Consider the following 18,703-nt stretch of genomic DNA (forward strand, 5'->3'; position numbering starts at 1 on the left):
GGGACAGGGTAGAAGCATAGAAAGACAAAAAGTAGTGAGAGCAAAGAGGAGGACAGGGAGTAATGAAAGCAAAGATAGCAAGAGGGAGGAGAGAGGCAACGAGAGGGAGACGGATGGAGAGGTAGAAAGAGAGAAGTGGGCTGAACTGAGCCCAGTCCCATGTCCTCCCCTGACTCCTCTTTCGGCCCCAGGTCTAATAGAAAGCTGGATCCTCTAACACACACACTTGTTCAAAAGTAGCTCACTTCCAGTCTCTGCCATCACACCCTCTCTTTTCCATTTCATCGATTTATCCACCACTCCTCCAGTGTTCTCAACCTCTGCTGTCTATGTGGCTTACACATTGGATAAAGGAAAATTCCATGAGTCCTTCAATCCCCCCACCCCATAGTCAAAATCATAATCAGAGAGGATAGAGGAAAATATATTTAAATCTATTCATATGGCAAATTTCGCACATTTTGTCAGTCTACATGAAGTAACTTAATGCCTCAACCGTTTCTTACCCATTTTTTTAAGGGTAGAAAAATCATTGCACTTTCTGACAGCATCTGCCGAACATCCTGCATCAGTTTGTTCCAGCTCTTCATTGATCTCGGGATGTTTATGGTGTGAAATATTCAAACCCACGACTGCTCATAATTCAGCCTGACAAACTTTGTAGTTTTGGAAACTTTGGGAAATTCACTAGAATTTCAAATGAAATGTGTCTGAACAATGATTTACTCTGCACAGTGGCATTAGTTTGTAATGTCTGGTCAACCAATGTGTTAAAAAAACATTATATCAATACCAATGTAGTAATTCAAAGTCTGATGACTTTATATTATTCGATTAGGTCTTTGCACACTATCAAAGGCCCTGTTCTGCTTGGTCAGTGTGTCCCCTGTCCACATAAACAGTATTGGTTATCAACCACCTCAGCTCCATCTAGCGTACGTGGTCCTTTAAATTCTCACCTGTTCTAATTGTCTTACCTGTTTTCCCCTCTTTTAACACCCGCCTCCTCTTTCTCTCTCACACTTAACTCAAACACAATCTTTCAGCCCCTACTGTAAAAAAATCCGGGAAAAAAAGGTTGCTAGGCAACTATTCTGCCTGTTGCGCTCACCATCAGTGGATGGCTCGTTGAAGGTCATGGGACGCAGAGGTGAAAAGCATTTACTGCCCCAACAAATCAGATGTACGTATGTGCGTGTGTGTCTGGGGGCCTGCGAGCCAGACAGCAATTATGGCAAAAATTGTAAAAGGTTGCACATGATGAGTGGCGGGCCCCCTGTGGGCCTCGGCAACAGCTGAACATTGTCAGTCCTTTTCTCTCTCCCAGTGATTTCCCAGTCAGATTTTCACTTTTACAGTTGTAAGCACTTCAGTCACACACGATCCACCCGTCCTTACAGGAATAATGCGCCGCTTACTCTGGCATTCTTTTACTTCTTTTTGTCTGTGGTCCTGCTTATTTAGGAATTGACCTTTATACCACTGTGACATTTATTGCAAATAGGGCAGACCCTGTAAGAGTGTGCTCCAACTTTACCCCTCTGTCTTGTCAAATTGATGTTGTTAGCCTTTGCACTGGTACAAGCTATCTCAACGCACCTCCATCTCTCTCTCTCTCTCTGTCTAAAAAGAGGAGAGCATCAGAGAGAAATCCGGTGAAACATCAATGCAGCTTCACAGGCCTGATGTTGGTTTGATGTCTACAGAAGATTTTTCATCTCCATCTCACTGTCTTTTCCTGTTTATGCTGTACGCCTGCAGATGATAGCGGGTTAGGGTTAGGGTTAGCTCGTTAAAAGAAGCATTTGTAAATAATATAGTATCATAAGTCTTGGAGCAATCAGATTTTAAGACTAAACTTATGACATTTGCAGCCTAAACCTTCCAGACGGTTTCTTTTAAATGTATTCATAATTTGTGTGCAGGAACATCCTGAGCATCATGTGTGCAATGATCCTCTGAAGGACGAGGTTGTGCAACAAATGACCTCACATAACACATCACACACATTTCTCACTCCCACATGTCGCACAAACACACCGACATGCCGAGTTTCACATCCCTGCACCAAATTGTAAATCTGTCACACGTGACAAACACAGCATCTCTCTGACACCGAGCCCCATCTGTCATACGTGTGTGTATCTGCTTTTGTGATTTGTGGAGTCTGTGATACGAGTATGACGTGCAAATGTATATGAGTGTGTGTGAGAGTGTTTGCCTGATGAAGTGCCCAAGCTCGATGATTTATCAAGAAATTAGGCGTGGCAGGCCAAGAGAAATTATGCGCTGAGCAGGGATATGACAAAGTGTAATGCTGTGAATACACCGTACAAAATTTGCTGTTTACGTAGCTTGTTTTTGAATGTGCAATAGAGAATGCATTTGTTTATATGAGTGGGACAGATAATTAGGTCCTTCTGGTCCTATAAAGAATAGGTTTATTACCGATATTTATTTACATTTGTTTTCCACAGAAATACAGTGTCAAACAGTCCATTTGTTGTTCACGTCACTGATTGAGGACACATGCTTTCAAATAATCTGAATTCATGCTGGTAAAAGTTGAGTTGTACTGAACTCTGGAGACTTTTATGGTTGATTTATCCTGAAGTCAGTGCTAGTGTTGGTGCAAAACATTTCGGCCCTGGTTTATCTCCTTCTCAGCCTTGCCTGCTTGCATGATACTTCTGTAGGAAGTGATTAACCTTTCTTATTGCAGTTTGAAGACACACACACACACACAGAAACAAACATACAAGCGCACTCATGCGCATACCGTCCATACACAGTTAAAACGTGTGTTTTGAAATGCTCTCATTACTTCAAGACTTAAAAGCAAACAACTCTTTGCCACAGCTCAAACTGACTCATTATTGACCCTACACACACACACACGCGCACACACGCACACACACGCACACACGCACACACACACACACACACACACACACACACACACACCTCAAGCAGGCTTATTTTGTCACTGCAAGAATTCAAGAATTAATCTCGCACTCTTTCCTCACTTCACTCTCTTTCTACTCTTTTGCCTCTGTTGCTTTTGCTCTGAAACATTTTTGCAGAGACACCCCGACTCCACTCGCATCTAAATTGTATGCTAATCCATGTTTGGATTGGAAGCTAACAGGATTTCTGCTGCACCTAACACCCATGACCTAATGCGTCATGCAGGGATACTGAGAGAAAAGTCACTTATTTCAAGCTCTGGACTTGGGCGATAAAGTCAAAGTGTGGATCCTCGAAAGCAACAATTTCCCGTTATGAAATTAGGTTTCTTCGTCACTAACCAGGTTGTCTTCATGTGGTTTAGGAAGTAAAGCGTAAGGTAGGCTGTCAATCAACCTTTACAAGTCATTTTTAGAATGACCCTACATAGCATAAAGCAGCAGCTTAACTGCTTTTAAAAATGCTGCACTTAATGAAATTTGGCCTGATAACAGCAACATTAAAACTGCATTACGAGATGTCGATCACTGAACAGTTCTGACGTAGCAGAAGTGGATGAATTGGTGCGTTTCCTTTCCTTTAACTGCAGTTATTAAAAACATCAACAAAAACAACAAAAACGTCTGAAAGCCAATGTCCTCCATGTCTGATCACTGGCGTGCCATCCAGTCGGGTGTAATGCTATCCAGTGGCAATGATAAGAGAAGTGTGTAATACTTGGAGATGAGAGGATGATGAATGAAGAGCGTGGCACAGTTGTCAGGATGAGGGCCAGGACACACTGATGCCTTGGGGTGGCCCTGTCCTCGAGTGACTGCAGCAACAGTCGTGAACAACAAAATCATCATGCAAGTAAGTCACTGGGTTAGACTTGAATAGTTGAGTGTTTTTTGTTCGCCTCTCAAAAACAGGTGAGTAAAAAAATAAAAGTTTGGGTAAATGATTTTGGTCGGACAGCATAAAAAAATGAAGTGCGGGTACTAGAAATCCCACAGTTTGTCATCTGAGATAAATAACGAGAAAGATAGAATGTTGATGAGAATTGAGTTGCGGTGCTCAAAGAGTCTCTCTTGATGTTCTGTTAACTAGATTTCTTTAGAGATTCACATTAAAGGCTCAAAGTGTGACAGTACTGAATAATATAAATGATTTTCTCCAAAACAGACTAAATACTGTAAGAGTCACATCAAGAGGGGAATCAACTAAAACTGATCATCATAAGCATCAAAAAGGCAGCATTTTTGACATGGCTAATGTCATTATAATTGTAAAGCGTTAGATTATACCCGGTATATACATTTGCACACAAACGCAAACAAACATGCAGCTCAGATGAATCATCAACTTCATTCTTCTTCTTTTTTTCTCTCCACAAAGAAAAGACACATTCAAAACCAAGGACACAGTCCTGAAATGTGTTCCTTAGAATTTCTAAATGACTCGCTGAAACTCATTGATTACGCCTCCAAAGTTTTAGTGCCCTGAATGGCAGATAACCTTGGTGGCAGATATTCACTCAACAACCCTCATTACTGACAAGTGAAAGGAGCAGAACATCGGTCATTACTTTTAATCCTGTAGCAAGTATGTGCAGGTATTTGTAATTTGAAAAGAAATAAAAGAGATGGAGGAGCAGGATGCAGGTTTCAACTGTGTGTGTGTGTGTGTGTCTTAAGAGAGACATAAAGTGATAAAAGTGTCTCTCTGACTGAGAGCTGCACACAAACCAAACATCAGTTCTCCAGACCTTATATGATTTCCTCACTTTTTGCTTTTTTGTGCTAGTTTGTCATCATCTGCAAGTGAACCACTGTCATAATGAGCAGCAGTTTCCTGGTAAAACCATTCATTAGTACTCATGTTAGCTAGCTTCTCTCTCTCTGTGTGTGTGTGTGTGTGTGTGTGTGTGTGTGTGTGTGTGTGTGCTTGTCTTTCTATGATAGTGTGAACAGATTGTGATTTGAAACCATCGTAGTGAGGACATTTTGGCTGATCCTCACAACTACAAAGAGCAGTTTCAGACCTGGTTTTAGCAAAGGAAGGTATCATGTGAATGACTATTCTCACAATTATAACGACAAGACAAACATGTGTGTGTGTGTGTGTGTGTGTATCTCGGGCCTTAGGGGGAAAAAAACAACAACAAAAATCAATTTTCTCTGTACAAACTGTTGCTCATTTGTGATGGTGCCCAGCAGAACGCCATTAGTCTTTTGTTTGGAGGAAGTTATGACTCACCTCAACACAAAAGACACACACGCCACACATACACAGCAGTGCCATAAACCACACAGACTATGTGGCCAATCTCTAGCGGGAAGATAGAAAATGTGCTCTGGATGAACAGAGTTCTTTGCAGGGATGTCTCTGGGACGAAAGGGATTGTATATATAATTTCTAATTGATTGACTTTAAACATTCAATAAGCAAATGACAAACTGAACCAAAGTAATTAGAGGAGCTTCCGGAGAAAACAATATTTAACGTGTACGAGGAGGCGGGGTTTATGACATACACAGCAGCCAGCCACCAGGGGGCGATCAAGATGATGTGGTGATTTCTCACTTTTGGGGGGGCTGTCGTGTCGTCCACCTTTATATACAGTCTATGTATGTGTACGACAACAGGTGTTAAGGCAATAAATAGTGCTGTTTGTAGTAGAGAGTGACAAGAAATATATCAAGCACACACGGTCAGACACGCTGTGCAGGATTAATTGAAACCATCCTACCTTTTTGTAGAGGGAGCGTAGGTCTCTATACTGCCACATACTGCTGAGAACCTGAGAGGCTGCCTTCACCACCTTTGCTGAGTGTCTAGAGCGATAGAGAAAGAGAGAAAGAGACATTTTTCCAATGTGGTTATTCCATCCTCTTTCTTTGTTAGCTCCACACGTCATGTGCAAGCCGTGGCACTTGCGGTTGTCTTTAATAGTAAGAGGGCTATTGCTCTTTTCAGCAGAGAATGATTTCCCTTGCAGAAAACAGAGTTTCCAGATGAGTCTGAAATGACCCTCTCTGCTATGCTAATGGTCCCATCAGTGCCACTTAGTTGAAAAATGACTCTAGCAGGAGTCATTTCATAAGCCCTGCCCTTGTAATAGCTACCGAGGAAAGCAACAGGGATGCTCATTTTGCATATGTGCACCAAAACAACAACAAAAAACACCCTCCTGAAAACAGGTTTCAAACAGGAGTTTGGAAGACTGCAATCGCTAAAACCTCCCGCAATGCACTGGAATGTATCATAGTTGAACACAAATAACTTGATCCTGAGGAAATAACCACTGTTACACAAATAAATGTTTAAACAGTGAGCCAAGTCAGTAATGTTGCTGTCCACAGCTTCACTACCTTAAGCATCATCATTCTGATCAGTCATTGAATTTGACCGCAAGATAGTTACAGCCACCAAGGCACCAGTTTAGCGCTGGAGAATTACGCAACATTTCAGGGACTGCCAAATCATTTTGCTCTATTTATGATGGAAATGTTTTTTGGGCATTTACTGTTACAAAGGTATAGGTCAGAAACCAATATTTGCATTATGCTATGCTATACATTTTCATTGTATTCTTCAGGTCCTCCTGCTTCAAGAAAGTTGTTGCGGCTGACTATGGCTGCACTTTAAGGGGCCCTATTCCCAATTTAAACGTGAATAATTGCGTGAGTGCAGCAAGGCACCGCTGATAAGGAGCATTTATCCTCAGTGTACCAATCCTGAGGAAATGAAGATGTGTGGGCTATTAGCAGCTACCTACACTCCGTGTGAAATTTGCACTTATGGAGCCCTCGAGCACCATTCCCTAAATAGACTGAGTATCTCTCCATTACAATAAATCAACATTTGACCTCCATCTGATAACACTTTGGCGTCACAGCATAGCAGCTGGACAGAACAACCCTGTTCAGTCGCCCATGATGACAGGAGTAACGTTATATTCCTGCTGCATCTTACTTGTTGTTCTCCAGATGGGTTTGTGGGTGACTGGTCCCAGGGAAGGCAAGACGCAGTTATGAATGATGGATGTGTGGTCGCATTAATGCTCATGGATACCTTGAGAGGTATCACACCATTCAATACTGAAGCTGTCTTGCTTTGTCCTGGCCTTTACATTTCATTTTGGTATCTAACATACTAATTATTCTTATTCTGTAGTTTTTATCGTTATGTCCGCTTGCTTATTCTGAGATTCTTTTGCAACGGGACATCATTTTCTCGCTGATGCATATGTACATACAAATGTGTATGTACGCTGGAATGTTAAGCATACATCATCATTATGAACTAATAGCCACTTCAGCAACAGCGCACGGAAATCTGTTCTGTGGTTAGAAATAAATGCATGTATGGAATACTTTCCCATAAACCCTTATATCACTAGTAGCATATCTTCGAGGTTTGCTGCTGAACCTAATTTAGGACTTGTATAACTGCACCTCAAGTAGATGTTAAATAGTAGGATAAAGAAAAAAAACACATAATTCTTGAACAAGCTTAATAATATACTAGTTTAGAGCTGTGACACTGTAGGAGTAGCTGGTTTCCGAACTCAAAAGGTTGCTTAAATTACGTCTTCCATGAAAGCACATTTACTGGTATAGAAAATAACTATAACCCTAACATCATTTAACATTATGGACTCAAAACTTTTGCCCACTCACTTGTCTCCTTTGCTGCGGGCGATGCCGATGAGTTTTTCGATGCCACCAGCATCGCGCAGAGCTTTGGCATTCTCCATATTCTTGGTGATGACTTCGTGCAGTGCGCAGCAGATGGCAGTTACTGTATCGTCTGACATGGCCTTGCTGGGAGGGCCTATGTTTCCGGAGGTCCCACTGCTGGTGGCATTATTGTTGCTGCTAATACTACTACTGCCTGGTAACCGATGGATCAAATCTCTCATGGCATATTTACCTGGTGTAAAGGAGAGGGACAAACATATTAGTCAGATTTTACTCTCTGCACATACTCCTGTTGACAGCCAATCTAGTTGGAAACATCTTGAACGATGTTGTTCTAAAAAACTGCATGGATTTTATTTTTGAGAACAACAGAGGGGACAGATTTAGAGGCTACTGGACTAAGCCTTGACAACATGAATATGTCAGTTCTGATGGGTTGTAATAGGAAATGGTTGTTGTTGCTGACCGAGGTGGTGCATGCAGATACATCTTGAGCAGAAATGAAAGGGGAAGAAATACCTTTAACATCATAAAAACTGTCAAATACGCTTGAATCATCGTGGGCTCCCAGGACGAAATAACCCCAAAAAGTAATGTTTCAAGTAAAGAACCATTCATTTTGACACAGGGGTGATAATCTGTGCTTGAAATGTGATTAATTTTTAACAAAACCTACTCAACGGGACCACTTGGGACAAACTCTCGTACACAGATGCTCCCTAGAAGGCACACTTAAATCAACCGAGCATCTCCTCCAGAATGAATCAGTTCACCCTCACCGTTATGTGTGTTGCTGGGAATGACAAAGCATACCATTTAAAACACTGTGTACATCAGTTTCTAGATAAAGCAGATCAAAAACAGGGAGTGCTACTGTACGTGTTGTATCATCTTCAAATGAACCATTACATCCTCTCTGGCAGCAGAGAAGACTGAGGCCAAAATAGTCAATTTGCACTGAATGCAAAAGGCTTTTGGATTTCACAGAGTTCGTTCATTGGTTAAATAAAGTTTTCTAAACAACTCATTTTTGCAGCAACAGTACAAAACGACTGAATACAATAAAATAATCCTTTGGGACAAAGATTAATTCATGCACTTGTAAAATGCGGACACGACCAAATCCCCATTCCTATCTTCCTTCTTTTCTTCATCCATTCTTTTCTTACCATTTTTTCAGAAAATCCCCACTTTTGCATACTGCTAAATATTTTTCCAGACCAATCCATCACTGCGATATCCAGTGAGACCTTACAGCCTGGTGGTAAATCCCTCGCTCACATTACCTCTAAATAGTGTTTCGGGAAGAGCTGAGAGCAGCAAGGCAGCGCATAACGCAAGAAAATCAGATGACACCATCAACCTTCAAAAAGTAAGGATGCGCACACTCGCACACTGAGGAATTTCCATGATTATATACGTCCTTGTACAACAAACACTTGTGGATTCCCACATGAACGAGCTGTTTAAAGTGTTCTCCTGGTTATCTCAGGCTGAACAAAAGTTAAAGGGGTCATCATCTTTTGGCTGAGGACAAGGTTAAGTCTTGAGAATAATACTCATCATTTGACTGATTTACCAGCCGATGACTCACTGAATAGTTTGCTGATGACTTGCTTTTTTTTATGGCCTTACTAATTTTTGAGTGAGCGAATGAATTATTCACTGACTGACTGACTGCATGACTAATTTACTGACTGGCTAATTTAGTGTCTGACTGCCATATAATTTACTGCGTGAATGACTGACAATTTATTGATTGACTGACTGACTGATTGAGTGACTAATTTATCAACTGACTGGGTGTAGGGAATCCAGTAATAACAAAAGGAAAGTGTAGAGTGTACAGAAAAGATATGGAAAAATGTGTGTGTGTGTATTTTTTGGCTTACAGACAGATGGTCTGATAAACTGCTGTCAGCAGATCTTGTGTGTGTGTTTGTGTGCATATGGCTCACAGTCTCTGCAACATCATTAAATGGTTCACTGGACATATAGAATGGGGAAGATGATATGGAAGTTAGAGAGATGAAGCGAGGTTAAAAGAGGCGTGGGAAAGAGAACTGCAGTGACATATTTAAGAAAGAAGTCGGACAGGAAGAAAGACTTAAGGAAAAAGAAACGGAGGAAAAGAAAGAAAAACTTACAAACACATGAGGCTCTTGTTACTTTCCACCCCTTTAATAACACATCCTATGAGAGGAAGATGCTGCCCACTGATAATCACCGAGCATTATTCATGTTGCTCAGTGTCCTGCTTTCTGGCTCTTTTTATTTTATTTTGAAATGTTTCTCCTATGTTAATTGTTTTGATATGAGATGTCTTTATATAACACTGTTGATCTCAACATGCATTTTTGGGGTCTCTTGGGTGTTTTTATTGTATCATTAATCAACAAAAGATATTAATAACTTTAGCCAAATAAAACCCGGCCTCTCTCCTATAAGCAGATCTATGACACCCAGAGGCTGCAAGAAGTGTGTTGATGAATTATAGATTAATATAAATGAGAGGGAGTTGCTGCACTTTCCTAACGTCAATGCAAAATTCAACGCATTTTAAAAGCTGAATTTTTGATGTGCTCATTACCCTGATGAAGACATTATCTGTTCAAATATTGGGGTTTAATTGCTGCTAAATGAATCTCACAGATGTTTTAAGTATATAGTCGACAAATAACTAACATGACTGTGTCACAATGAGTCCAGTTGTATAAATGCAATCCCCCCATTGTAAAAATATGCAACCAGATGCAAAGCTGAAGTCAGGAATTTAATGTGACAGTTATTTCTGTCGCAGTTATCACCGGTTTCCACACAGGAAGGAAATAAATAGCAGAGCTGAGATGCAAATTGAGATTTTTTTATTCCTTTTTATGAGCGAGTGGTGACTCCCATTCACCTTTAAGTCCTACAGACAGCACTTCTACATGCTGAAGTGCAATCACCGTTCTCCTCTTACATCTACCTGCTCTGCCACTGAAATGTGAGCTACACCTGGAACATGTCCTCAAGGAGGGAAACATGCCCCTGTGCTGATCACTGCACAGACTAATAAACCTGTATTACACAGCTCCTCCAATATAGCCATCGCTACCTGGGAGGCAGAGCTGGTAATATATTCCTGTGCTGCATTCCCTCATGTGTCGCTAACTCCCACAGAGCAGGGCGTGCTTCATCTGGGCCATAATGGCTGATTTGATTTAAAGAGATCCAATTACCCTCAACAATGGAGTGTTTGATTGTTTACCGATGGAGGGAGAGTGTTATTCAAGCAAAATTGGAGGTAATTGTCTCAGGGAGATGTGGGGAAAGATGAAATGTCTTGATTGGTTGTGGCGTCTGACTGTCTAAAAAGGATGGATATTACACAGTTATCTGTGACTGGGTTGGGGTCTCAGAGGTGGGATGCTTTGTGGTTACTAGTATCAAAGGCTTTAGGCTATATTGTATGTTTCTTAAGCGTTCCTGGGTTCTCAGAGTATGTTCTTAACAGAAGCCCATGATGCAATGAAAGTTCAATGGACAAGCAATAGGCAGTTTAGCCTGCAGCTGAAATCTATTTTGAGTTGTGAGAAAAGTAATGACAATTGATGACTGCGGTCTTGAAGACCCAATGCAAACACTTTTACACTAGAATTGCAGGTATATTTAAAAGTTTCAGTTGTGTTGTGATTAGGAGGCTTCATGATTTAGCTGCTACGCCAGTGTGTCAGTGCCTCTGTTTGAGTTGACTCAACTAGGGTTGATTTAATCAACAGTACATGCAGTCAACAACAGGGGGCGCCAGATTTAAGGGAACAGGGTGTTGGTTTCAATTCTGTGGGTTTATTTGTTTAAAACATAAAAGTGATGTGTTTGTGGTCTTTGGGTGTCAGCCTCTGAGATCTCAGACTGAATATGAGACTATAAACCAAAATAACATCAACACATAAACCCTGGAGATATTCTCAAAAAACAATATTGTCATTTAGGAAGGACAGGAAAAGCATTTTCATTGATACCAATTTAAAAAAAATGTCCCTCACTATATTCAATATCGAAGAACATTTCAGCATTCTGCAGTCAATATAATGGGCCCAATTGGAAATTAAATTGGAAAATAAGTCATATACTGTATACGCACGCACGCACACACGCACTGAGGTCACACCCTCACATCTTCATCAAGTCAAAATAGATTCAACAGCCAACTGTAGTGAGAGGTGTATTCCTTTTTTAACTTGTGAATTATGACAAAGGGCTGATGGCTGACAGACATCCCGACTTCGAAGAGCAGCCAACCCCCCACAGCAAAAGAAAAAAAAAATCATTGTATGACAACAGTTTCATTCTCTATCTCCATTCCCCTTTATTTCTCTCTATTTCTGCTTTTTTCAGTCTGATGTGTTCCCGGTCTGGCACAGTGGAGCAGAGGACGAAGAATGCCAGAGAGAACATAGTGTGCTGATAAAAGACATGTCAGACCCTCATACATGTGGGAAGGCGACACGGAAATCTCATGAATTACTGCTGCAACAGGGACAGAGAAGTGTGCGTGAGCCGTGTCTGAAGCGGTGGACATGCTCACAATGTCTTTTTGGCCTGTTACCCTCATAAAGATGTTTGTTGTGACCACAGAGAAGTCGGCTGTCAGCGGGGACGACAAAATAGGTAAACGTCGTTTGCTGGAAAATACAAAATTAAGATTACCTGCTGATCTGAAATATTAATATTAAATATTTGGTGCAGCCATGAATCTACAGGCTGGGGAATAATTGTGCTGTAATTTTATTTAAATTTTTAATTTTGTAATTTTTGCATTAAGTCAATGAGTGTATCTACAACTGTTGAGAAAATGTGAGTGTGTGTGTGTGTGCGTGTGTGTGTGTGTGCATACATTTAACATTATTGGATCAAAGGCTTGACACCAGCTAGTTTTCTACATAGCAGATACTTTATTTATCCCGAGGGAAATTCAGGCATCCATATCATTTACTGTACAACGACAGTGTCTGACCTCTAATGAACACACTCACACACAAACACAACATCGGCAATCATGCAATGAGCAACATCCCTCTGGTGTATGACTCTGGTTTCCACAGTAACACTCCCCAGCACTGATGTCATCAACGCAACACACAGAGCGAGAGACAGAAAGAGGGAAAGTGAGGCGTTATGAGCTCATGTCTGAAACGACACGAGGCGGAGACAGAGAGGAAGCGGTGGGTGTGGGATGAAGGGATGCGAGGAAGGAAGGAGGGGAAACAGAGAAGCAGTTAGAGAAGAGTTAGTAGGATAAAAGCGGTGTTATATTCATGTTGCTGACAAGAAGGTGAGTGCAACATTGTACAGTGAAAAGGAGGGGAGGAGAGTGGGAGGGGAGGCTTAAGCCAATAAGTAGTTCGGTGCGACAGAAGAAAGAAAGACAAAGAAACAGGAGGAGAAGGTAGAAGAGGGAGGGAGAAGAAAGGAGGAAGCGTAGGCAAAGTGGAGGGTTTTTTTTTGATAGACTTTATGCACTAATTCAATGTCAGTGATGTTTTAATTCATTGTTTATTTTGGAGGTCAACTACTGGAATCCAAATGAAGGAATATAGCCAGCAAATCTGGTATCCAGAAGCTTTTCAAGCTGAAGCATAATAGCTATTCTCTTGATTTGTAAAATGAACTGATACAGCAATAAGCTTGATAAGATTTAAAACTTTGAGCAAATTAAATAACCCAAATCACTTATATAGTTTAAATTGTGTGTCTTTAATAAATAACTTTAACAGTTTCACCATACAGCACCTGTTACGTGTAATCCTTACTATATGACTTTAACAGCAGAAGCCCCAAATGCAATTAGATTTAACAGCTAAAGCGAATCACTTGGTACATAAAACATTAAATTAAATGATTAAATGCCTTGAATTCATACAGACTTCTGCATTGAACACTCTTTCATTAAACATTAACTTGGGTTGGTGGCAAGCACACCGCGTGTTTATAGGAACTGGCTGCTGAGAAGTATTTTTGTATTCAAGTGCTGTTCCCAATTCATGTGTGTCAAATTACCATCTCTAAGTAAATGGGGAAGAATTGTGCTGACAGACGGTGTATCAGTGAATGGGACTCATTTATTGCTACACAGGCGTACAGTACATTATGCAAATCAAAAACTATGAAGAGATGAAATCAGGAGGCAGACAAAAAACATTGACAGATGAAAAGAGTGATTCTCAGCGACATCAATATGGCACTAAATCACATTACAGGGGGATTGGAATATAAGCATACATATACGCCTTTATCACTATCACTGCTCTTTTCTTGTGTTTCATCTTCCACCCCTCCATTCACTCTGCCTTGCCTCACTTGGCCTCTCTCTGCTCTTTTCTCGATCCTGCTCTATAACCCTTCCCGCTCTTGCTCCCTCGCTGCCATCCAATCTTTGCAGTGCTTTCCAGAGGATTTGACACTCTGATGTTATTGTGCGCGAGCGATGATTCTCACTCTGCCGAGGACTCATGAAAACTACCATTCCCCCACGGTGATGCTGCCAAACTTACCGGCACTGACAGCTTGTGACACACTACTGCACGGGTTTGTCAGAGACTAAGATTTGTGTTTTTTGCTTTTCAGAAAAAAAAGCTGATTTTCTGTAAATATGTCATGTGAAATGTTACAATTATGTAGGAACTTTGATCCAACAATGACAGCCAAACTGCTCTGCAAAACTGCCTTGTTCATCCGGGTTAAACTGTTGTTTTGCAGAAGTGCCTGGTGTAAAGAAAAAGGTGTGAGACTCAGAGGTCACAGTAGCTATGGTGAATAAAGCTTGTGAATGTGGGCTTTTCTGTCAACACTTATCATCTCACACTTTGCCAAGAGCAAAGACTCAACCCAGACTTCTCCCTCTCAATTTCCCCCCTCTTTCCTTTTTCTTTTTGCATCTCTCAGACTTTGTCTTTGTGTGTCACTGTGTGAGATTGACTGTGTCACTTTCTGACTCATTTACCATTTGGCGTTCTCGACAGTTTGGAAAAGAAGCTGACGGAGCTGATTTTGAATGGAAACTGATCATTTATTCCACTGTTAGCTAGCTAAACAGAGCCAGCGTATCATCACAGTCTCATTAGGCACAGTAAGCAATTAGTAATTTTTATATCCAGATACTACAGCTTCAGTAGTATCTGGATGCTTTTAGCTCATTATTTGTGTCTATAAAACACAAATTCTGTTCACAGTAAATAATTTTAAGCCAAAAAAGATAAAGAGAAAAATGAACTGAGTGGCTGGTGAGAAAATTCTTATAAAATGCAAGCAATGGGATGGTATGGCCATGTTGCCCTAACTCTGTTTAATAGACAGAGAGTACAATATATATTTGCTTGTTTACCCACATCCTGGTTATAAAAATGCAATAAGGCCTCTACAGTTTTCTGTCACTCAACCTCAAAGCTGAGATGCCTTCAGGAAGTCAATGAATCTGGTTTTGGAGGAATGAACCAAACTAAACCAAAACCTGCCTGTTTCACATTATCTTCCTAGTTACATCAAACTTTTCAATTTGAAAAACAGTGTGGACGTTACATAACACTCCCTCTCAAAGTGTCTGTTTTCTATCCTCGGTTTATCTATTTTCAAACAAATCTGCCAACACATCCCTGATGGTGCCAGACACAGTTGCTATGGGATAATGATGTTCTGCAATGCCCCAAATTTTCTCCATCACTATTATAGATCTTAATTTACCTCCATTAGCCTGTCTTCATCTTGTTGTCTTCAGTATCATAGAAATAACACTGGTAGGGATTGGGTCAATCCCATTTCCCCCCTTGGCCCTACCCTTCCACTTTCCGGTCCTTCGTAGGGTTAGGGTGTCCCATTTCTTTTGAAGAACGAGTCGTGGGGGGGGGGGGGGGGGGGGGGGGGGGGGGTTATGTACCCCTTCAAACAGACCTTCAATTGTAGGGTGGTTATATGCTGACTCAAGGTTGAGTGGAAGAACGGAGGGGTAGGGCCAAGTGGGGGAAATGGGACGGACTCACCCCTCTGCTTAGGGAGCTAATGGATATAGAAAACATAAAAGTACAAATGTATTAACCTACCTTTTTATTTTTATGACTTTCTGAGTCATCTTTATGTCTTTTGAAAAGGAAATAAAAAACACCCCCCAAATATATTCATAAAAAACATAAAAACAAGACTGATAAGTGTTTTGTCTGTGCAACTGCTTCAATTATCCCATAATCCAGCCAGACCCCCACGGTAAGGGTGTGCTGAGCTTTGCCCGCAGCATTTCTTGTCGTTCCTACAACACTCCAGTAAAACCCAGAGAGGCTCCAGAAGCCCCTTGCATGGAGACTGAGGGTTGCTATAGAAACCACCGAGCCCACCAGGAAGCTGAGATAATCAGCGATACTAGAGACAGTGGGGTGATGTCACATGCGCACATACAGGACACACACAAAGATACAGTCATATGATCAGTGCCTGTGTGATGTGTGCTTGTACAGATACAGGCACAGAGAGAGAGAGAGAGAGAGAGAACACACACACACACACACACACACACACACACACACACACACACACACACACACACACACACACACACACACACACACACACACACACACACACACACACACACACACACACACACACACACACACACTCACACTAACTCAGGTTAACTACTGTAGATGTGGTGATGCTACCAATCAGCAAGCCTGAGTGAGGGTCACTCATTACCACTGAAGCCCTTTGAAATGATCATCTCTCTCCCCATCTCCTTCTTCTGTCTTTCTTTCTCAAACACATAACACACCTTGACCTCACTTAAACAAGCTATTATGTACAATTATTGAAACAATGATTGTTAAATAACTTTAACAAAAGCTCTTGAGTTGCATACTCAAATGAGCTGCAGAACCGCTAAGAGAGGAATTAATTAATGATGAAATGGGCAAAACAACATACAACAATATGGCAACTGTGCATAACAGTGCAGGGTGTCTCAATTCATATGACTTGATAAAGATTAAAAATGCAGTGACTTCATCTAACGAAAAAGCCCTCATAAGTACTCACCAATGAGCTCCTTATTCCTTATGTCCAGGGCCATATTTCTGAGAGCGGTGGCCACGGCACACACCACTTTATCATTGTCTATCCTCAGTAACTCCACCAGGATGGGAAGGCCTTTCTCCTTACGCACAGCCGCCCGGATGTACACCGACCACTGACAGGGAGAAAGCAGGGGTAAGTTCAACAGCAAAAATATTGCCCCGGTAGGGGGAGGGATGCATTTGCAGTTACCATCCTACCCATACAGTTTTAATTTTAAAGGAAGTACACACTGTGATACAATTAATACAAATTGAATGCAATCTTCTTCATTACTGGAATATTGTGGGAGTTGATGACAATTAGTAGCAAATAGCTAAAATTAGAAAAACATTTATAAACTAGGTTTTCCTTTTCCAGTTATGTTCATCATTACTAAAAGCTGTGTGCATACTTTTACAAATTACATTTGTGTCCAAAAAGCATGGCAAACAAAATAAAGGGCACAGTCACAATAACAATGCAATCCTCCTGCTTGCTAATGAAAAAATGCTTGATTTGCTCACATTACCATGAACACACATTTGTTCAAACATGGATTCAATCAATGTATTTTCTTTCTTTCACTGCGATATTGTAATTTTCTTTATTTCTTTTTAATTAGAGACTGACTGTGATCTAAAAATGGATGAAGTAGGAAGATGGGAAAAGACACAGATGAGGCACAATGGGCGACGTTACATTCAGGGGGCAATATGAGAGCGACCCAGGCATTTCCCTGACTCTCAAGTGATACACTCTAAGAAGGAGAATTGAACCAGAAAGGTTTTGAGCTTGGAGACCACTCTATCCTCCCTCAATAACTATCAAAGCACACTTAAATAGACCACTCGACAGTAAATGGCTCAAGTGATGCCGCCTTGGATCAACAGTAGCTGACTGGGGAGATGCTGAACAAGACCCAGGAATGGATGTCAGGAGGTGAAGTGTGAGGTTTCTATCAACAATAATTATTTTCCTTTCCATGGCATGTTATGGTGATAACAGAGTATTGTTTTTCTTAGAGACCAAAATGGGCAAACTGTTGTTCATATAATCATTTTAGGAAATAATTCACCCTTGGATGGAAATGATCACATGTCTTTGCCAAGAGCTTAGTGAGCAGAGTGTGAGTCTGCCAGCAGCACGCCAACACAGCTTCTTTGGAAACTGTTAGCAGTGGTATTCTCAAAGGTAGGAGTAGGAGCTAGCTTGGAGCAGACACAACAAAGCACACGCACACACATGCACGTGCACGTACGCGCGCACACAGACACGCATACACACATCAAGGCCAAAAATAGAAAATGTGATTTCCTGAAGACCACCTGCCTCTCTCTCTCTCTCTCTCTCTCTCTCTCTCTCTCTCTCTCTCTCTCTCTCTCTCTCTCTCTCTCTCTCTCTCTCTCTCTCTCTCTCTCTCTCTCTCTCTCTCTCTCTCTCTCTCTCTCTCTCTCTCTCTCTCTCTCTCTCTCTCTCTCTCTCTCGCCCTTAGAAAACCAAAATCAGACCCCCCCCCCCTTACAAATCAACACAACATCGCTCTCAAACAAAGTGTGATTGCCTGTCTCTTGATCCCTCTTGGGTTTATGTTTTCATTCACAGCAACGCTGACGTCATGGTTGGAAAACCCTTTTTGGATGACATACTGTCAGATGCTGTGTCTGGATTCCAAGGTCAATTCAAGGTTACGCCCTGACATTTTCTGCCTTTTACCATCATATGGATCTCCCTCAAGGCTAAAGCTGCCCTCATCAACATGACCCTCTCTTCTACCTGACTTCTACCTCTTCTTGTTGTGTGCACGTCATGCGCTTATACAGTTCAGAATAGTACATTTTATTGATATTTCCCAAACAAAAATTGCTTGAATTAACCCTGAGTTGAACCCCATCTGTGACAAATACCCCTGCCTTACGTCTTCATGTGCTCTGTCCTTGCCCTGGCAAAGCTGAATTTAGGAAACCAGCGTT

The 18,703-nt window shown here is 41.3% G+C and overlaps 1 protein-coding gene across 3 annotated transcripts in view; it reads right to left on the reverse strand.

Annotated features, from left to right (window-relative positions):
* ctnnd2a (catenin (cadherin-associated protein), delta 2a) overlaps window positions 1-18,703 on the reverse strand; it is a 192,047-nt gene that overhangs the window by 9,598 nt on the left and 163,746 nt on the right. For all 3 annotated transcript variants that reach the window (XM_035619639.2, XM_035619638.2, XM_035619637.2), the window contains exons 19-21: window positions 16,716-16,866; window positions 7,632-7,884; window positions 5,699-5,783 (exon numbers count right to left, since the gene is read on the reverse strand). In XM_035619639.2, coding sequence (XP_035475532.2) covers window positions 5,699-5,783; window positions 7,632-7,884; window positions 16,716-16,866 — 489 coding nt within the window. The remainder of the gene's footprint in view (window positions 1-5,698; window positions 5,784-7,631; window positions 7,885-16,715; window positions 16,867-18,703) is intronic.

Source organism: Scophthalmus maximus, chromosome 21 (assembly GCF_022379125.1).
Source record: "Scophthalmus maximus strain ysfricsl-2021 chromosome 21, ASM2237912v1, whole genome shotgun sequence".
Lineage (NCBI taxonomy): Eukaryota > Metazoa > Chordata > Actinopteri > Pleuronectiformes > Scophthalmidae > Scophthalmus > Scophthalmus maximus.